Genomic DNA, 23,092 nt, shown 5'->3' with positions numbered 1-23,092 from the left:
AGGCTATATTATAGTATATTATAGTAAAATTACAGTAAAATTACTCTAGTAAATACTATAGTGTTTTTGAACTGTACTATAGTAAATATACTACAGTAAATTGACAAAGTGTAGTAAATACTATAATATACTACAATTTACCATAGTATCTTTACTATAGTATGGTTCAAAAACACTATAGTATTTACTAAAGATACTATAGTAAATTGTAGTATATTATAGTATTTACTACACTTTGTTAATTTACTGTAGTATATTTACTATAGTACGGTTCAAAAACACTATAGTATTTACTAGAGTAATTTTACTATAATATACTATAGTATTTTTTCATGTGGGTATGACGGCAGAGCGTCAGAGCAATTAAAAAAAAAAATTTACAGTCTATGTGCAGGACGCATGCGCATTGTGTTGGCGCGAGAGCAGACGTTGACGCGTGAACGTGTGTTGAATAAAGTGGTATATAAATCTCTTCATAAAATAGATAAAGATAAAGGGATTTATTATCATCTAACCTGACAAAAAGATATTTATTCAATTATTTTAATTCAGTTATTCAATTATTATAGTTATAAACATTAGACATTCATCTGTAACAACACTGTGAACTTTTATAAATATTAACTAAAAATTAAAAATGAACTAATAAAATCATAATCAAAGTATGTAAATCCAGCTAGTATACTTAAGTCAGGGTTATTATAGTACACTAAAGCCATGAAATAAAATAAACTATAACCCAAATAAAACTTTTATAAATGTATAAAATAAAAACTTATTTTATTTCAGTTATTTGGCAAAACATAATTTCTCATTTTCTTGTAACTTCATGTTCATATAAATTAACATTTATTTAAAAAGTATATAAACCGACAAAAGACGACAAAATTACCAAGCTAAAATGAGTGGACACGGAAAATATAAAATAAAAACTCCAAATTTAAAATATTAATAAAATCTATAATAGTATCTCAATGATAAAGATGATGTTTCGATGTCTTTCAGAGGTTTGTCATATACGTATTCCCTCAGAAAATAGGTTTGAATTATTATTGTTGACGATAACAATAATTAGGATAACAATACATTTTTTTTGGCAATAAAAAATATTCAAATTCATTATAATAGCATACTGTACTTTGGACAATCAGTGCCCTGCAAAAACAAATGCATGGTAAAATGCACAGTGCAGTTCCCAGTGGTAATGAGCTGCAGTTCTCAGGGCGGTCAACAGGCGACAGTAGAGCGCCCAATAGTCCGGTGAATGTCTTTGTTTGTTCTAAAGCCTCTCCTTAAAAAGAGAAATCTGGATAACTCCATATTGAGCAACTACAGACCAATCTCAAATCTCCCCTTCATAGGCAAGATCATTGAAAAAGTTGTTTTCAGTCAGCTGAACAAATTCTTGAACTCAAACGGATACTTTGACAATTTTCAATCTGGTTTCCGACCGCATCACAGCACAGAGACAGCGCTCATAAAGATTACAAATGATATTCGCCTCAATACAGATACAGGCAAAACATCAATTCTGGTACTACTGGACCTCAGTGCTGCATTCGACACTGTTGACCACAACATACTCCTTGACAGGCTAGAAAATTGGGTTGGGCTTTCTGGAATGGTCCTCAAATGGTTCAGGTCATACTTAGAAGGGAGAGGTTATTATGTGAGTATAGGCGACCATAAGTCTGAGTAGACATCCATGACATGCGGAGTCCCACAAGGGTCAATTCTTGCACCTCTCCTATTCAACCTATACATGCTGCCACTGAGCCAAAGAATGAAAAATAACAAAATGGCTTACCACAGCTATGCTGACGACACCCAGATCTACTTAGCCCTATCACCTAATGACTACAGCCCCATTGACTCTCTATGTAAATGCATTGATGAAGTTAACAGTTGGATGTGCCAAAACTTTCTTCAGTTAAACAAAGACAAAACTGAAATCAGTACATTAGGAAACAAAGATGAAATTCTCAAGGTGAACGCATATCTTGAGGCTAAAGGTCTAAAATCAAAAAATCAAGTCAGGAATCTTGGTGTGATTCTGGAGTCAGACCTGAGTTTCAGTAGTCATGTCAAAGCAATAACTAAATCGGCTTACTATCATCTGAAAAATATTGCAAGAATTAGAAGCTTTTATTTCCAGGCAAGACTTAGAGAAACTCGTTCAAGCTTTTATCACCAGTAGGGTGGACTATTGTAATGGTCTTCTCACTGGCCTTCCCAAAAAGACCATTAGAAAGCTACAGCTCATACAGAACGCTGCTGCCAGGATCCTGACCAGAACCAGAAAATATGACCATATCACACCAGTCCTCAGGTCTTTACACTGGCTTCCAGTTACATTTAGGATCGATTTTAAAGTACTATTACTTGTATATAAATCACTAAATGACCTAGGACCTCAATACATTGCAGATATGCTGATTAAATACAAACCCAACAGATCACTCAGATCATCAGGATCAAGTCAATTAGAAATACCAAGGGTTTACTCAAAGCAAGGAGAGTCTGCTTTTTGCTATTATGCCAGCCGTAGCTGGAACCAGCTTCCTGAACAGATCAGATGTGCTCCAACAGTAGCCACTTTCAAATCCAGACTCAAAACACATCTGTTTAGCTGTGCATTTACTGAATGAGCTATGCCACTGTACGTCCGACTGATTGCACCTTATCTTATGCATTTACTCAATGAGCTCTGTGCTTTGTCCGAACTGCTTGCACTTTAATTATGTGTTTCATTTTAACCCTGTTTTATTTTTTGTTTTTAATTATACTTTTTTATTTTTAATTATTTTTTATTTTGTTAAGGCTTTCTGGGTGGAAGAGGTTGAGAGACGGGGGAGCGATAAATCAAAATCCCTCCGGTGCGAGGACGATCCGTTTAGATCTGCTCTGACGGATAGATCTGTATAGCCTTGGTGGTAAGAGGAAGGACCGTGTAGATCCGCTCTGACGGTCGAACAAAGTAGAGATAGCCCTGGTGTTCCTGTCCAGGAAGATTTGTCTGTAAGGGTAATGTTTAAATGCACAGTTACCTGACAAATATTTTTGAGTACTCCCTCCGTGCGAGGAAGACCCGTTTAGATCTGCTCTGGCGGGTAAAACATCTAGAGAACGCCCTCAAGTTAGGCCAAGAAGATTTGTCTGTAAGGGTACTGTCTAAACGCACAGTTACCTGACAAATATTTTTAAAGTAAACCTGACTCTCCATTTTCTTCCACCCCAGAAAAGGGATTTCATCTTTATTTTTATTTCCTTTTAATTCCTATTATAACTATTATACTATATATATTTTTATTTTATTCACTTATAACTATTTTAACTTCATTTCTGTGTAAAGCACTTTGAATTGCCACTGTGTATGAAATGTGCTATACAAATAAACTTGCCTTGCCTAAACTGCTCTAGATCTCAGACGTGATTGATGTCTTACTCTAAACCCCGATTTTAGACGCTTCAGAACAGAACGTGCCAGACAATCCTGCATATTCTAATTGGTATTATGTAAAATAGTTTTCTCTAGATGCAAATTAACAACTAATGATGTATTATATACTAACAGTATATCTATAGCATCTTAAACAGTTCATATTAAATAGTTCAAGCCACAAGCACTAAACTCAACACACAGCAGATGAACGTGGGCCACTGGAGCATCAGACAGAAATATTCTGAATTACTCTTAGAGGGTTTGAGAGTTTGTTTGAGTGTGTTTGTGTATTAAGATCCATTCAGCAACTCCATGTCGCTACACACATTCATACGAACACACACACAAGCTTCCACACTCGTTGTTCGTTCTGAGTCTCTGGAGCATCTGCTGTTAGTGAGGTTACACCTCAAACACTGGTTGGCAGGTAATGTGTGATGGGTATTGCAGAACCTTCATCTGTGACACAATCCATCATCAGAGAACAGTGACACACTCTTCACTAGGGCTGAACTGTGTTTTATACGATACCAACCAAAGCATCATGATATCACTTGTATGATAGCAACTAGTCAGCTTAATATCTGTTCCATCTAAACTAGTTGTATCCCTTACTACTAAGCCTAGTAGTGAAAGTTTTAAGAGCAGTAAAATAATTGTATTTATCTGCACAGTCACGCACAACCAAAACATTGTTCTTACACAAAATGCATACATGGCCGCTAGAGAGCCATTCATTTAGATGTACCTTGAATAATGCAGAAATTATTCTCACGATACTGTAATTGAGCCTTAAATCAACACTTTAATAAATGCCACCACCATTTGTGATTTAAATTTTTTTATACATTAATACAAATGTAATACAACTGTTATTAAAAAACATGATGTATACATTCAAGTTTCCATTGTGTGTCTTCCAAAAGTGAACTTGAACTGTTTCATAATCACAAAAAATAAATCTTCCATTAGTCTTTCTCTCCCTCTCCTAGTAAAACACAAACATAGTCAGGCTCTATATTTTCTTCAACAAAACTCCAACCTTTTTGAGTTTATTCTGTGCATTTATACAAATACAATGGTTAATCTATGAAAGAGAAACTGATTTGCTGCTGTTAAATAAAAGGTGTTTCACTGCCACCTCATCAGGTCTGTCAGAGGATCGTTGAAATCTAAATGAAGTCTTAATTTATAACAGTGAAGTCACTGTATATTCAGTCTCTGTTGATTCTGTTGACTGTGAGTCTCTGTAGTGGATCCTTATTCACCATCAGATGATCAGCAGAACATCGTCATTTAATACTAGTCCTGAAATAAAACACAGACACACAGTCACATATGTTTCCAACCAGGTGTTGGAAACATGGCTGCAGCTGAGCTATTAAAGCGATGGGTTTACTGGCAGATGAAGTGGAGCAAGAACACAAATGATTACGCGCAGACCAGTATGTTATTATAACCATAGATATTAACGTCTCGCAGAGAACGGACTTGGCTGCTGAAGTGAGCGGTGGTTTTTACTCTCAAACAATCTTAGACAAGCTGTCCATGATTATTGTTTGCAGTATCAGTATGGCTGTATTTATTCTCTCTTTTTACCGACCTGATTGTTGTTTCATGCATCAATTATATTAATAAAACAATGTGTAGTCCATCTGGATGGTGATGGGTATTATTTATAACAATAATAGGCCTAATAATAATAATATTAATATGAATAATAATAATAATAATAATAATAATAATAATAATAATAATAATAATAATAATAATAATAATAATAATAATAATTTATAATCCCAAAAATAATTCTGGTGATGTATAAACCCATCTGAGCATCTGAGCATTTTGGTCGGATGTGAACAGGTGCTGGTGGTGTGATGGATATTTTCTTGGCACACTTTTGGCCTCTTACCATTTGAGCATAATTTAAACGCCACAGCCTAGTATAGTTGCTGGCCATGTCCATCCCTTATGACCTCAGATTTTTCAGTCTCGCTCCCGCAAAAATATAGGCTATGTTAACTTCTCCTGCCCGCAACATTCACGTTTTATCCCGCTCCCGCCCATATAAACGTAGGCTATAAATAGATTATTTTCTGTATGTCCATAAAAAAATCCATGAAATTGTTTCAAGTTACTAGCCTACACATTCCTGCATAACACATTCCCGCACATTTTTGCGGAAGCGAGACTGAAAAATCTGAGGTCATAAGGGATTACATGGCCAGCAACTATACTAGGCTGTGGCGTTTAAATTATGCTCAAATGGTAAGAGGCCCAAAGTGTGCGAAGAAAATATCCATCACACCACCAGCACCTGTTCACATCAGACCAAACTGCTTAGATGTGAAAGATGGGTTTATACATCACCAGAGTTATTTTTGGGAACATAAATTATTATTATTATTTGGCCTATTATTGTTATAAATAACACCCATCACCATCCAGATGGACTACACATCGTTACTGATTAAATACAGCCATACTGATACAGCAAACAATAATCATGGACAGCTTGTCTAAGATTGTTTGAGAGTAAAAACCACGGCTCACTTCAGCATTAATGCGACCACGCTTGTGTTATGGTGCACGAGCGCCAAGTGCGTTCTCTGCGAGACGTTAATATCTATGGTTATAATAATGTACTGGTCTGCGCGTAATCATTTCTGTGTTCTTGCTCCACTTCATCTGCCAGTAAACCCATTGCTTTAATAGCTCTGCTGCAGCTATGTTTCCAACACCTGGCCCCGTCTTGATGCGATGATTAACAGGGCGGGGCGGAGACTTGAACAGCTCGGATTGCATTTTCAATTCCACATTGCATTTTCATTATGTCCGGCAAAGAATGTAGCAAAATTCAATCGCATGTATCTTAACTGTGAGTGTAAATTAAATTAAGAAAAATAGCATATAAATGATCTTGCTACATTTTTGCTTGAACATGTTAAACACATCTAATCATTTCTTTAATACATTTTCATTTTAATTTTGCAACTTATAAAGCATTAAAATATATGTTTAAATTATATGTTAAAACTAGTGTAGGAAATAGCAAATGTAAATTATATTATTAAATTTGAATGATCATTTTGTTCCAAATGTTGCACACATGGCATGTAAAATGTAAATTTAAATACTGAAATGCATTGCCATTTTACATATTGCATTGCCATTTTGTATATTGCATTGCAAATTGAATATTTCTACACATATACTTCCATATTACTGAACCTGCTACAATTTCCCTTTATTTCTAGTGAGCAAAACAACCATTTGAACTTGAAATTAACATATGATAGTATATGTTAAAAACTATTGTTACCATAGTATCTCCAGTTTATAATGTGGATCATCCTTCAGATCACAGAGCAGCTTCACTCCGGAGTCTCCTAGATTATTCCCAGACAGATTCAGTTTTCTCAGGTGTGAGGGATTTGATCTCAGGGCTGAAGCCAGAGCAGCACAACCTTCATCTGTGACACCACAAATATACAACCTGTAGAGAACAATGACACTCTTCACTCTCTCAAATCAGACACACAGATCAACAAGGACTTTCTCGTCACATTTAAACTAACAGTGTGTTAAGGTGAGAAAGTTAATAATCTATTTAAAGATGAATACCGTCAGTTCCCTCTAAAATCATATTCTTCTTCTTTTTGCCACCCTGAAAACAATTTTCAGATACTGAAACTCTGACATCAAATTCTATTACAGTTTTAAAAAAGTGATTAAGAATAATTTTTATTACATCTATAGCTCTCCTAACAAATCACTGATGTGATAATCACCCTAAATAATTTTTTCTACATACATTTACTATAATCTCTTCCTTATCCCCCTAAAGAAAGTAAGGGCCTATGGTCTCATGACCAGATCATGTGGCTCTCAGAGGCCCTGTATACACCTGGTATTTATGCGTTTTCGTAGATCGGATCACAAGTAGATGAGAGATGATCTTTTGATCTAATGGAGAAAATAAGCTTGCTCAATTTACATATAAACATGCAACGGGGATGATAGAAAACACAGAGAACAGTAGATTTCATTTCTGCTCTGATAGACACAAGACCACAACAAACGCGGTGAGTGCGTGCTATAAATCAGGAATGGCGAGATAACATTGAGCTTGGTAAATTTTTCATCTTCAAACCAAACCGATCTCTCCAGCCGACAAAATTTAAATCCAGTCTGGCTAGCACTCTTCCCATAATGTTTACGCATTAGGTCAGTAGGTGGAGAGCAGAGGCGGAAAGTAACTAATTACAAATACTTTCTTTACACTACTTGAGTACATTTTTCAATTGTTTCTACTTTTTTGAGTATAATTAAATTGTGGTACTTTTACTTTAACTTGAGCTGTATAAAAATAAAGTATTCAACTTCACTACATTCATTTCTCACCAAAAGTACAAAAAAGACAAAGGTGCCAAAAGAGCAACAGGGCAAGCTGGTATTATTTGACTGGCACTTTTCAAACTACAGCAGTGAAGCCCCGAGTCTTAAAAAAAAAAAAAAACAGATGTGCATAGAAAACTTGGCAGTATGGAGCTATATTGGTGTCAAAATATTGAACGCCAAAAGTGCCAAAATCTGCATAAAAAGTGTTCTACTCTCTCACTACACTCGACGGCAGGCTCTCCCATCGGCTAGACGATGTCCACCTCGGTGGTCCAGAAATACCCCCTGGCTTGCCTTGCAGAGGTGCGAGTGTAGTCAAAGTACGCTTTCTAAATGCTCCCATCTCACAAGGTGGCCTTTTTCGTTGACACTGTAGAGAACTAGGCCCAGCAGTTCTCCACAGTCCGTAGCAGACTGAGGCAAATCAAGAGCTTCCCCTGACGTACCATCAGTCTGCTCATCGCCAAGGGTGTGCCCAAAACTCCGGCACAGCCTTCTTTATTATGTCCGCCGCAGGAAGACGACCCCACCTGTCTCTGCTGATGTTTAAGTGGTCGGTGAAACATCACCCTTGAGATGAGCGACCCCAAGATGGACGGGGCTGCTCTACCCCAAAGGGAGGCCGGGCAGAAAATCTTTTGAGTCAAATTTTTGCTCCGCCACTTGCATTACAGCCAGTAGTACCCAAATTCAGCAGTTCTCCAAAGTCCGTAGCAGACTGAGGCAATCAAGAGCTTCCCCTGACGTACCATCAGAGTCCCTCGTGGGCCGCCCCTCAGTCTGCTCATCGCCATGGGTGAGCGCAAAACTCCGGAACAGCCTTCTCTACTGTGTCCGCCGCAGGAAGACGACCCCACCTGTCTCTGCTGATGTTTAAGTGGTCAGTGACACCACCCTTGAGACGGGCGACCCGGAGATGAGAGGGGCTGCTCTTCCCCTGGGGAGGGCCAGGCAGAAAATCTTTTGAGTCAAATTTTTTGCTCTGCCGCTGGCATTACAGCCAGTGGTATCCAAATTCTTCTCAACAACAAAAAAATAAGTAGTTCTTCCATCTCTGGGTCCCAAGAGGGTTTGGAAAGCAATGGATGGTGCAGAACAAGATCACTCTCATCCTCCTCTGATTTTGCCAGCAGAAAGCAGGGGGCGGTTCGAGGACGCAACCAAGCCTTCTCATGCACCCTCTGCCCACCCATGGAACCAGGTAACAACATGGAACCACTGTGTTCCACCTCGCTGCCACACTGTGGGTATGCCTGTGGTCTCTTTGGTCCCACTTGTATGGTCTCTGCAAGCCTGTCTGGCACTCCCCAGTCCATCTTGCTGGCTCATTCAGACCATCAGGCTCAGCCATGCGATTCAGTTCGCCCGGTGTCCCACCAGGTTCAGGAGTGTTCAGTTCACTTCAGTGGAAGGCTGTCGATGCCCATGGCTCCTGGGGCATATGGGAGCCGTGGTGGCAGTAACACCTTTTGGATTTGCTTCATTCACTTCAGCATTGGCTTCACGGCAGAGTCCAGAGATGGGCGTGGCAGCGCAGCACTCACCGGGTGAATATCACACGACCTGTCTGCAAGCCTTCAGCCCGTGGTCAGACCCCTTGTTTCTTCAGGCAGGAGTGCCGGATGCCTGGGGGGTTAGGTACAACGGGCATGCAGTGTCAGGGGTTTGGACAGGCCTGCACCTGCATTGGCACATCAACTGCCTCGAGTTGTTAGCAGTACATTTTGCACTGAGCCGCCTCAAGAAGCCACTACAGCGCAAAGATGAATTGGTCCTTACGAACAACACTGCAGCCATTGCGTACATCAACCAACAAGGTGATCTTGAAGTGGAACCTGTTCGTCGTGTGGTGTTCTTCTCGCTGAGAAGACCACCGAAGATGTTTGATCGGGTCTGTGCTTTCCTTCCTGTAGCATGGGTTTAAGCAAAGGCTGTCTCCCTCCACCCACAAAGTATATGCTGCTGCAATATCTGCATATCACAACCCCATAGGATGTTAGTCGGTTGGGAAGCACAACCTGGTCGTCAGGTTCCTTAGGGGGGGCGAGATGGTTAAATCCTCCTCAACCTCCCTCCATACCCTCTTGGGACCTTGTTCTGGTGCTTAGAGCATTTCAGAATGCCCCATTTGAGCCTTTACAGACAGAATCTTTAGCTCTGCTGATGGCAAAGATTTTGCTTCTGACAGCAATGGCCTCTATCAAGAGGGTAGGGGACCTGCAGACATTTTTTGTCAACAAATCATGCCTAGAGTTTGGGCCGGGTGACACCCATGTGGTACTGAGACTGGCTATGTGCCCAAGGTTCCTACCACTCTCTTCAAGGACTAGGTGGTGAACCTGCAAGCGCTGCTCCCGGAGCAAGCAGACCCAGCCCTGGCTTTGCTCTGTCCCATATGCGCTCTGCGTCTGGACGTGGACAGAACACAAAGCTTCAGGACCTCAGAGCATGTCTTTGTCTGTTACAGAGGCCAGCAGAAGAGAAAGGCTGCCTCCAAGCAGAGGATGGCCCTCTGGATAGTGGATAGCGCCTTACCAAGTTTTTAAACATTAATTATAGCCATTCAACATTACAGTGTAATTGAAAGGTATCATTTTTTTTTTACTTTATTTTAAGTGAACTTAAAACAATCCTCACTTAAAACCATTATAATAATTGTCATATTTACCTGTGTGCTTCCTACCTGTCTAACAGGTTGGAAATATACAGAAATTGAATAAAAATATCAAACAGTCTGCACTGCATAAATTATAAAATAAATATAGATTAATCCTTATTAAAGCTACAAAGTTATTTAGTCAAGAGCAGTGAGTCATTTTTACCTTTGTTCTTTGATTAACATGAATGACAGATGGCATTAGTGGCTACTGTGACTTAAAAGTTCAGTTTTTGTGGATACATGTCTTTTGTGTTCAATCGGCAAGACATCACAACCAAAAGTGGTTTGAGTGATCGGATTTAAATCCGCATTTCGGAGGGCATTTACACCTGGTCTTTTCATGACCGGATGGCTATTGGATCAGAAAAAAAAAATGCATAAAGTTACCAGGTGTAAACAGGCCCTATGACTCTTCTCTACTGATTCATCTCGAGAGAGTCCTTTAACAGTAGGAATGCAAATTCTTTAAGTTTCTTTCTGGGAATTATGTTCATATTTAGATGGTGGTGGTCTGAGGTTTGCTTTTATGGTTTCTGTTAATGCTGTTGTTTACTGCATCTGGTAGTCATTTTGCTCCAGCACATTGCACAAACATTGCATTTCCTTTTGCAAAGTTATGGTTTGCACCAATATATTTACGAGGCGATACTTCAAATGCTAAATATTTAAATATTGCACCTTAATGCTGTTTTTCAAGCCATCTGTGGTATTTAATGTAATACCAATCGACATAGCCTGTATCACTGTATACAATAAAATTATATAATTTCTGCCTCATTCTGTGACAAGAAGCCACATCAGTTCACAGAAGGAAGTTATTTCAAACTGGTTGCCATTAATTTAGTGTAATCGTTCCTTTTCAATCCAATCCAATCCAATCCACTTTATTTATATAGCACATTTAACAAACAACAATCAGTTTCCAAAGTGCTGCACATAAAAACATTAGCAATACAAGAAAAATACACAAAAAATATATAAAATCAATAAGACACAGGACCACCCAACTCACATGGAGTTGAAAGCCAAGGAATAGAAGTGGGTCTTAAGACGAGACTTAAAACATTCAACTGTGGGAGCCTTTTTCTGACCATGGGAGGCAGAGCGTTCCACAATCTGGGGCCAATCACTGCGAAAGCCCGGTCCCCCCTGGTTTTAAGTCTGGTCTTAGGAACCAAAAGCTGTAGCTGGCTTTTGTATGCAATTGTGTGATTCTTCAAAAAAGAAGAATTTCTTCCCTGAGATTTTTTATTTTCTTAATCATAGTGAAAAACCTGATTTGGTGACAGCCCTGGTTCAGGCGAATCACACACCACTCCCCCCTTTTCTGTTACAGCTACACATTTTGAGGCAATGTTCACGCTTTTGCAAGGGTTGCAAGCTTAATGCTGTTTGCACAAGCATTACAAGTTAAGTTGATTTACACTAAACATTTGTGATTTAAAAAACAAAAACTCTTCACTGTAACCCTGTCTACTTTCTTTTGGTGGATAATAATAAATCAAGAAATAAAGAAATCTAGATTTTCCTTTTCTTAATGGTAGAGATGATCTTACCACAGTGTCTCCAGGTTACAGTGAGGATTCTTCAGTCCATCAGAGAGCAGCTTCACTCCTGCGTCTCCTAGATTATTATAGGACAGTTTCAGTTCTCTCAGGTGTGAGGGGTTTGATTCCAGAGCTGAAGCCAGAGCAGCACAACCTTTATCTGTGACACCACAATCCAACAACCTGTACAGAACAATGACACACTCTTCACTCTCGCAGATCAACAGAGACTTATTATCAAAAAGAAGACATTATCAAAGAGAAACCAATAACATAATACGTTTTATTTATATAGCGCCTTTCCGTAGCTCAAGGTCACTTTACATTGAACATTACAATACATTTGCACACCCACACACACATTGCAAGGCCACATTATCCAAAATAAATATTAAATAGATATGTTTCTAGCTGGGTCTTGAAGGTATATAAAGATGATATATTATGAAGTGTAAAGGGTAGTGAATTCCATAATTTAGGAGTATTAATATTAAATGACCTTCCACCTACAGCAGACAACTGAAAACAAGGAACAGACAAAAGACCAAGCTCAGATGACAGGAGTAGAGTAGATCAGACAGATATGGAGGTGCAATACCATTTAAAGCCTCAAATGTTAGAAGTAATATCCTAAAATGAATATGTGATGCCGCGGGAAGCCAGTGAAGATCATGCAATAGAGGAGTAATGTGAACAGAACGTCTGGTGGAGGTGAGAACTCTTGCTGCTGCGTTTTGAACATACTGTAATCGTGCAATATGTTTTTTGGGCAGACCAAAAATAGAGCATTGAAATAATCCAGTAAAGTTGAGTGTCATCAGCATAGCAATGAAAAGAAATCCCATGCCGGCTGATGACACGGCCAAGGGGGAGCATGTAGAGGATGAACAGGATGGGGCCGAGCACTGAGCCTTGAGGGACAACGCAGGTGACGTTGTGTGACAGGGATGTAGCTTCTCCCAACGCAACATATTCAGTTCTCCCAGTGAGATACGATGAGAACTAGTTGTGGAGTCAGAGAGCCCAATGGTGGAATGTAAGCAGTGAAGGAGGATGTTATGATCAACCATATCAAAAGCTGCAGATAAGTCCAGGAGGATGAGAAGGGATGGGGAACCAGCATCTGCCGCCATCAATAGGTCGTTTGTGACCCTGACCAAAGCAATTTCTGTGCTGTGTCCAGTGCGGAAACCAGACTGAAATTTCTCATAAAGATTGTTTTGTTTTAAATGGACCTGAAGCTGTGCAGCAACAACTTTTTCCAGCAACTTAGAGAGGAATGGAAGGTTGGAGATGGGTCTGTAGTTGTCAGTAATATCTGGGTCTAAAATGGGTACCATGATAACCAAACTCCACCATCTTCATGTGCCACCTCTTTTTATTCGATGGATTGATAATTTCCTCATTGACAGACCACAGGCGGTAAGGGTGGGTAGCACAACATCCACCACCATTACTGTCAACACAGGAGCCCCTCAAGGTTGCATCCTCAGTCACTTTCTCTATTCACTGTATACTAACGACTGCCGTAGCCCCTCCCCAATCACAAAATACTTAAAATACTCGGATGACACAGCCATACTCGCCCTTTTCACTGGCAAAGAATCAGTTATAGCATATCACCAATCTGTTGCCCATTTTACCCAATGGTGCATCATTCATTGCTGAACCAGTCATCTCCTCTCAATGTTTCAAAAAACAAAGGAACTCATTATTGACACACGTCAAAAACTCCCCACTTCTCATTGCCCTATCGCCATCAATGGCCAGTCAGTAGAAATTGTTGACAGTTTCAGGTACCTTGGACTTATTATGGATAGTAAATTGAGTTTTGACCATCACATCACACATTCAAAGACGCTACCAACAAAGACTATTTGTCATACGTAAACTCAGGACTCCAGTCTGAAATATAAATAAAATAAATCTCAGTCAAACCACACCTCTTGCTTCTCTTGTACCAAAGTATCATTGAACCCATCCTCGTGTACTGTGCCAACTGCTTCTTCACCATGCTCTCTCTCTCACTAATAGAAACAAGCTCCTTAAAATGACTAACACCTCTTCAAAATGATTTGGTCTTACAACTCCCAATTTGTCTGCTCTCATTGACACGGCTCATCATTCATAGAGCAAACACCATAATACAAAATCCTAGCCACCCTCTCAACTCATGTTTCACCCTTCTTCCCTCAGGTTGTAGACAGACAGCTACCCCATAAAAATAAAAAAACACGCCTAGGGAAAAGTTTTGTACTCTTTTATCTTTTGAGGGAACTCGCACTGCATCGGTAACGACACTTTGGGGGGGGCGCTCCCTTAGCGTAGCGCATCTGAAGTATGAATGAAACTATTCTAATCCTGATTGGTGCTGCATCATGACGTAGCATGTGACGGCATACACGGAAGCTACAAAGGGACACCAGCACACAACAGCGTTAGCTTTCGCTCTTCAGCAAGTGATCTCTGTTGTTGTATGTCCTATTTGATGTTGTCTGTCAAAATACTGTTGTAAAATATGGCGAGTGCACAGTTTAAACGTTGTGTGCACCCCTGACCTAGATTTATTACAGGTGGGGACAAGCATCAGTTGTGTGTAAACTGTTTAGGAGCATACGAAGAGGCCGGCCAGGCTCACGCTCCCTGCGGTTCGGGTCCCGTGTCCGCCGAGGCGGCGCGGTGGCTAAGAACGTGGGGCTCGCAGGTGGATCTGTCAAGAGGGCTTGAGACTGCTGCTGCACTTTCTCAGTCCTCTGATAGTTCCGGGACCCAATGGCTGAGCAATCTGATTCTGAGGAATTAGATGTGCTCAGCATCGAGGCAGTTGAAGTAGTAAATGAGAGCTCGCCACTTCATTCACTGGGTATGGGAGCGGAGCATGCTCGTCAGTTCTTGAGAGGGCTGACAGTGTTCATTCATTAAAATGTCCCGATGTGTAAAGAAAAGCAAATGCACTATCAGGAGTTTTTAAGCTCTGCCCCTGTTGGCTTTATTCTCGAGGGAATAAAAGTCTAATGCAAGGCTCGATCTTGCGTTTGCTGAGGCAACGCGGAGATTACGGTTCCGAATAAGAGTGAGACTGGCGAATGGTGTGCATGTGATACTGTTTAGGTGCGAGGCATGCACAGTTAGTGCCTGATGGTGCAGCTGTGTTCATTGAGAAATATCTCGACGCAAACAGCTGTGTGCTTTCGGGTGTTTCAGCCTCGTGCCGGTTGACTTTCTTCTCGAGGGATGAAAGCCAAATATATTGTGAACGGCTTGAATCTCGCGTTTGCCGAGGCAACGTGTAGATTACGAGACTGTATAAATAAATATTAAAACAGTATCGTCTGGTGATTATGGCTGCATTTAATTCTGAGGAATTAAAATGAAATATTATCTGACTTTGAGAAGTTAGATATTTTAAATCAGCCGTGTTTCACTTGTCTGAATAATTATCTAAGCTGGGAGCAGAGCCTGCATGGGCAGTTCCTGAGGGGGCTACCTGCGTGCATTGTGAGGATCTCACTCCATGTAGCTCTCAGGAAATCTCAGTTCTTGCCGCCTCGTTCGCTTTGGGACACATCGCTTCCAGCGATTGCTAATCGTAGTGTCTGCCCAGTCGAATTCGCTCCCTTAGATGAGACCTGTACAAAATTGGTTTCGGTTTTCTACTGCCGGCAAGCCACTTCAGGGCACCGAACTCAGTAAATGTAAAATACCCGAGTAATTTGTCTTTTCTGCACACATTTGTTAGGTTTTATGACCTAGACCTGGACTCTACACCAGGGTCCCAGGTGTTGTCGTCTTCATGCTGCCCTTCTCAATTTCACACAAGACAGGCGTGTGTATAAACATTCCTACAGCGTCAATTCTCAACACAGTGTAGTGGACAGCACATTCGAGGGCTCGGTTTATGGCCGGGCCACTCTCTGTCCATAACAGTGGACAAAGGTTTGCTACATTTTAATTGGATCTTGGTAGACTGAGACAAACTGTCCAACGCCATCAGATAAGATGCTATGACAACATCCAGGCACCTCTTAGAGGCCAAAAAGACCAGCTCTTGTACCAAGCCCAGGAAGGACAAGACATCTCATTGGCCCACATGCAGTTTCTGGCCTTCTTCCACATCCCTAATGTCCTGGTCTATGACTGCCATAAAAATTCCACAGGACCTCAGCAGTAGTGGGTGAAAGAAAGACCAAAATGATCTATCCAAATCCAGTCACAACTTTGTTTGGAAACCTTAAGACTGATGTAAACTACACACATCCATTTCATACTTATTCAGAGAAATAAGTATTCTCAGTGACCGCTATTTGTAATCCAACATCTTACACAGAATCAGCAGTTAATGAACAAATGAATGAACAGTTAAATCTTTTCCCATCATGTTTGGTTTCTATTTGTTTAGAATATTGCCAAGGGTATTCTGATGGTGGTTTGGAAAGTGAGAAATGCATTGGTAAACTTTAAAGACACTTTAAAGACTTCTAACTGTGACAGAGCAACCACGTTCTGAGCCTCTGGTTCATCCAGAGAGACAACAAAAGATCCAAGGATTTGAATCTACAGCTTGTGAGGCAGCAGCAAATACGACCACGTTCTGAGCCTCCAGCCTGTGAGGAAAGAGACATTAACAACCACTACGTTCAGAGTTTTAGACCAGCGAGACTACAGCATGTCCCGAGTCTCCATGCCAGAGAGACCAAAGCGAATTGACCAAGTCCTGAGTGTCTGACCCACATAGTCAGAAAACACACAGACATTTGCAATAAGGTTAAGCTCAGGAGAGCAAACCTTCACTTCAAGGTTCCTCCGTCTGCGTGTTCCAGATTAAGGACCTTCTGCACCTACTTCAGGGCCTCATCTGCGTGTTCCAGTTTTTAGGACCCTTTGGTGCTCCAGGAGATCAGCGTCCCACAAATCTTTGTGTTCAAGACTGTTGAAACGGCTTCCAGCTCCTTTCCCACTGCATTGTCACCCAGCACAACCAGTGGATGAAGTCACCTCCATCGGACTGCTTACTCAACCAAGTGGAACGTAAATATCACCTAACCAAACCTCTTTCCAGAAACCTTGGCATTGTTGTATATTATCAGTTTATGATTTTCTAATTTACATTAGAGGTCATTTTAAGGGTTAGTTCACCCAAAAATGAAAATTCTGTCATTAATTACTCACCCTCATGTCGTTCGACACCCGTAAGACCTCCGTTCATCTTCGGAACACAAATGAAGATATTTTTGTTGAAAGCTGATGGCTGAGAAAGGCTTCAGATAGGCCTCCATTGGCATTCAGTACATTTACATTCCCAAGACCCATAAAAGGCACTTAAAACGTCGTTACAAAGTCCATCTCACCACAGTGACATCTCACCACAATAATTTTACGATGCGACGACAATAGTTTTTGTGCGCAAAAAAAATCTAAATAACACCTTTATCCAACCTCTTCTCGTCTTCCGTGTGTGCCTCCATGACGCATGCACAAGAATATGACGTAGCGCCGGGGTTCGGGAAGCCATGAAATGCACACTTTAACCCCATTTTGAGCACTACGCCGAGACCTAAAGCACGATCAATGTAGAATTCAACAGCTTAGATACGCGCGTCTTCCTCTGCTTGTAAACAAATGGCTTCTGGGTCATGTGTCCGAACGCCGGATCTGCGTAATATTCTCGCGCATGCGTCGTGGGGGCATACAAGGAAGACAAGAACAAGTTGGATAAAGGTGTTATTTAGATTTGTTTTGCGCACAAAAACTATTGTCGTCGCATCGTAAAATTACTGTAGAGTCACTGTGGTGAGATGGACTTTGTAACAACGTTTTAAGTGCCTTTTATGGGTCTTGGGAGTGTAAATGTACTGAATGCCAATGGAGGCCTATCTGAAGCCTTTCTCAGCCATCAGCTTTCAACAAAAATATCTTCATTTGTGTTCCGAAGATGAACGGAGGTCTTAAGTGTGTCGAACGACATGAGGGTGAGTAATTAATGACATTAATCGATTGCTCCTGTCTGCCTCCTGCTGTGTCTGTTGCTCTGTAGCTCAAGTCTATAGCTCTGTAGAGCCTTGCTAACGTTTGAATCTTTATTTTGATCTTTCCTCTTTCTTCTACTGCTAAATATAACTTACGCATCACCATACATTGTTTAAAAATTGCCTATCACATTAAATTTGACATCGCTAGCTTTTAATCTAAATCACCATCACACGTTAGCATTTCGCTAGCCTGTTAGCTTGTTATCTCTGCACCCGGGTCTCCCTTTTTCTGAGTTCATAACTTGGATTAGTAAATTGTGTCCAGCAAACGATTGTGGTAAGTGGTAAGTTGGATTAATCAACAAACACGGTAAGTCATGTCTTCTCCTGTCATTATCACTTGCACCGCATGACGCATGTTCATTATAGGCTTCTCCGCTGGCGAACAGGGCTTCACGTGAGATAAATGTAAGGAGATAGTTAGGCTGACGGAGAAGATTTCAGAATTAGAAACACGCATCCATACTTTATCTGAGAGTAGTGAGGATGTAACAGCTTTAGACACTGATTTGGATGCGAATAGCTTAGTGAACTCTGTACATTCTTCGGTTCCGGCTGCAGGGCCGTCGCAGCAGGGAAACTGGGTAACAGTGAGGCAGCATAGTCGCAGACCAAAGAACCGCTTTTCCGTTCCGGTTAGAACATCAAACAGGTTCTCCCCTCTCAGTGAAGCACCCACTGAGTATCCTGTTGAAAGTGCCCTAGTCATTGGCGATTCTATTACACGGAACGTGAAGATAGAGACACCAGCCACCATAGTCACTTGTTTACCGGGAGCCAGAGCACCTGACATCAAAGCAAATTTCAAAGTGCTGGCTAAAGCTAATCGTAAATTCTCTAAGATTATTATTCACGTCGGCACTAATGATGTTCGACTTCGCCAGTCGGAGATCACCAAAATTAACATTAAAGACGTGTGTGAACTCGCTAGTACGATGTCAGAGGCTGTTTTTTGTTCTGGACCGCTCCCTGTAAAAAGGAGTGATGAGATAGTTAGCAGACTATCATCACTCAATGGCTGGTTGTCTAAGTGGTGTCTGCAAAATAACATAGGGTTCATAGACAATTGGAAAAGTATTTGGGGCAGACCTGACCTGTTGAAGAAGGATGGCATCCATCCCTCTTGGGGTGGTGCTGCTCTTCTCTCTAGTAATTTGGCACATAGTCTTAGAGCTAAACCTTGACTCACTAGAGCCCAGGTCAGGAAGCAGACAAACTGGCTAAACCGACCGTCTGCTAGCTGTCTCACGTTACCGGAGTCAGATAAATCCCAGCACATAGAGACTTTTTCACCTAGATATTATCATATAGAGACTGTGTCTGTTCCCCGAATTAGTAAATACAAAAAAAACATCAAAACCATTCAACAGTAAAAATTTAATTGATGTCCAACAAATAAACAAAAGATATAATACAGATGAACAATTGATAAAGCTTGGGTTGCTAAATATTAGATCCCTTTCCCCAAAAGCGCTTATTGTTAATGATATTATTACAGATAATAATCTAGATGTGCTCTGTTTGACAGAAACCTGGCTAAAACCTGACGACTACATTACCTTAAATGAGTCCACCCCCCAAGATTATTGTTATAAACATGAGCCGCGTCTGAAAGGTAAAGGGGGAGGGGTTGCTGTAATTTATAATAATATCTTCAGTATTACTCAGAAGTCTAGTTTCAAATATAATTCCTTCGAAGTTTTAGTGCTTTATGTAACGCTATGTAGTGTACATGATAAAACCCGTTCAACATTTGTGTTAGCTACTGTATACAGGCCACCAGGGCATAATACAGACTTTATCAAAGAATTTGCTGAATTTCTAACAGAGTTAGTACTGGCCGTAGATAAAGTACTAATTGTTGGTGATTTTAATATCCATGTAGACAACGGAAAAGACGTATTGGGATTAGCATTTAAAGACACACTAAACTCTATTGGAGTTAGGCAACACGTGTCAGGAGCCACTCATCGCCATAATCATACTTTAGACCCAATATTGTCACATGGAATAAATGTTGATACCGTTGAAATTCTGCAGCAGAGCGATGACATCTCAGATCATTACTTAGTATCATGTATACTTAATTTACCTAAGGTTGCAAAGCCACCCCCTCGCTTTAAAAATGGCAGGACAATCACTGCCGCTACTAAAGATTGCTTTTTAAATAATCTTCCTCATCAGTATCATCTGCTCAGCATCCCAGATAGTATAGAAGAACTCGATGTTGCAACAGAAACTATTGACTATCTCTTTTCCAGTACTTTAGACACAGTTGCTCCTCTGCGCTTAAAGAAGATTAAAGAAAATAGTCCAACGCCGTGGTACAACGAGCACACCCGGGCCCTTAAAACAGCACATACAGAAAGGCCGTAAAAACTGCTAGATCTGCTTATTTCTCAACTCTCTTGGAAGAAAACAAAAACAACCCAAGGTATTTATTCGATACAGTGGCTAAATTAACCAAAAATAAAGCTTCAACTTCTGATGATTGTAAACAGCACAGCAGTAATGACTTTATGAACTTCTTCACATGCAAGATTGATAATATTAGGAAATTTTTTTTAACCATGCAGCCGTCTACTACAGTATCACATCAGACAGAGCATTGTAGTGTCACTGAGGAAAAATTACACTCATTCACTGCTATAGGAGAAGAAGAATTGGCTAAACTCGTTAAATCATCAAAATCGACAACATGTATGCTCGACCCTATACCGACTAGGCTATTAAAAGAGATGCTACCAGAGGTCATAGATCCTCTTCTTAATATCATTAATTCATCTTTGTCATTAGGATATGTACCGAAAACTTTTAAGTTTGCTATTATTAAACCACTTATTAAAAAAACGCAACTTGATCCTACAGAATTAGTCAATTATAGACCAATCTCAAATCTACCCTTTCTGTCAAAAATACTTGAAAAGGCAGTGTCTTCACAATTATGTTCCTTTTTAGAAAGAAATGGTATCTGTGAGTATTTCCAGTCAGGATTTAGACCATATCATAGCACTGAGACTGCTCTCATCAGAGTTACAAATGATTTACTCTTATCATCCGATCGTGGCTGTATCTCTCTATTAGTGTTACTCGATCTTAGCGCTGCATTTGATACTATCGACCACAACATTCTTTTGAATAGACTCGAAAATTATGTAGGTATTAGTGGAATTGCTTTATCATGGTTTAAATCATACCTATGCGACCGTTACCGACAGTTTGTTCAGTATGGAGTTCAGTATGGAGTACCACAAGGCTCAGTGCTAGGACTGCTACTCTTCACCCTGTACATGCTACCACTGGGAGATATCATTAGGAAGCATGGCGTTAGTTTTCATTGTTATGCTGACGATACTCAGCTCTATATTTCTTCACGCCCTGAAGAAACTTACTAATTCACAAGATTAACGGAATGCATAGCTGATATAAAACATTGGATGACCGGTAATTTCCTGCAACAAAAAAAATGAATTTTTAATTATTGGACAAAAAATCTCCACAAGTAGTGACCTAGAATACTGTCTAACACTTGATGGCTGCTCTGTCAAGTCCTCGTCGTCAGTGAGGAACCTGGGTGTGCTCTTTGATACCAATCTTTCGTTTGAAAGCCAGTTTCTAGCATCTGTAAAACTGCTTTCTACCATCTTAAAAATATATCTAAATTACGGCACATGCTCTCAATGCAAAATGCTGAACAGTTAGTTCATGCATTCATGACCTCAAGGCTAGATTATTGTAATGCTCTACTGGGTAGTTGCCCTGCTCGCTTAATAAATAAACTCCAGCTGGTCCAAAACGCAGCAGCTCGAGTTCTTACTAGAACCAGGAAGTATGACCATATTAGCCCAGTTCTGTCAACACTGCACTGGCTGCCTATTAAACATTGCATACATTTTAAAATCTTACTTATTACTTACAAAGCACTAAATGGTTTAGCTCCCCAATACTTGAGCGAGCTCTTAACATATTATACTCCATCACGTCTACTGCGGTCTCAAAATTCTGGCCAGTTGATAATACCAAGAATATCCAAATCAACTGCAGGCGGTCGATCCTTTTCCTATTTAGCTCCGAAACTCTGGAACAGTCTTCCTAACATTGTTCGGGAAGCAGACACACTCTGTCAGTTTAAATCTAGACTAAAAACACATCTCTTTACTGTGGCATACACATAAAACACTTTTTCAATGAAATGATTGTTAGGCTGCATTAACTAGGTCAGCCGGAACCGGGAACACTTCCCATAACACCTGATGTACACGTTACATCATCAGAAGAATGGCATCTACGCTAAAGATAGTCTCTCTGTTTTATCCCGAGGTTTACTGCAGTCAGCCGGATCCGGGCCATATCCAGTTCAGATGGTGGACCTGCGCCCAGAGAAGACCAACACAGGACCCCGAAGTGTCTGCAGAGACCGTGATTAGACTCCCCCTGCAACTGCCTCATCGACACGGCATCTCAATAAACCCGTCTCCGGCGTTTTGACTCAGATTGTTCGAATATTACAATTAAATAATACTTAAATCGATATGTCATCCTCAATAAATCCGTCTCCAGCGTGTTGCCTCCGATCATTCGAATATTGCACTTTAATAATTATTTAATCAACATCATCCTCAATAAACCTGTCTCCAGCATGTTGCCCCCGGTCCCTCGAATATTCTGATCTATTATGACCTCTGAGCTGTAAAGCTGCCAGAATAATAATAATAATAATAATAATAATACGCTGTTTGTTGATTGGCCAGAGGAGAACTGGCACCCGACTGAGCCTGGTTTCTCCCAAGGTTTATTTTTCTCCATTAGGTCACCTAATGGGGTTTTGGTTTCCTTGCCACTGTTGCCTCTGGCTTGGCGTGCTCAGTTGGGGACACTAATTAAAACTAATTAAAACTACTTTTTCAACTAAACATCGAAATAAATCTAATTAATAAACTAAATTAACCATTTAAACTAAATTACTGATCAAATTATTGATCTAAAGCCCACACTGTCACTGTATGATAAT

At 40.3% G+C, this 23,092-nt stretch overlaps 2 protein-coding genes across 3 annotated transcripts in view; both read right to left on the bottom strand.

The window, feature by feature from the left end:
* The window catches only part of LOC307130031 (uncharacterized protein), a 93,101-nt gene that overhangs the window by 41,251 nt on the left and 28,758 nt on the right, over positions 1-23,092 (bottom strand). The window lies entirely within an intron of this gene.
* The window catches only part of LOC307130033 (uncharacterized protein), a 31,451-nt gene continuing 12,587 nt past the window's right edge, over positions 4,229-23,092 (bottom strand). The window contains exons 7-9 of the mRNA XM_079822882.1: positions 12,062-12,235; positions 6,768-6,941; positions 4,229-4,750 (exon numbers count right to left, since the gene is read on the bottom strand). Of these exons, the coding sequence (XP_079679008.1) occupies positions 4,735-4,750; positions 6,768-6,941; positions 12,062-12,235 (364 nt within the window). The 3' untranslated portion in view covers positions 4,229-4,734. The remainder of the gene's footprint in view (positions 4,751-6,767; positions 6,942-12,061; positions 12,236-23,092) is intronic.

The sequence above is a fragment of the Gobio gobio genome, assembly GCF_949357685.1.
Source record: "Gobio gobio genome assembly, chromosome: 8".
NCBI classification, from domain to species: Eukaryota; Metazoa; Chordata; class Actinopteri; order Cypriniformes; family Gobionidae; genus Gobio; species Gobio gobio.
This window is presented reverse-complemented; position numbering and strand designations above follow the sequence as displayed.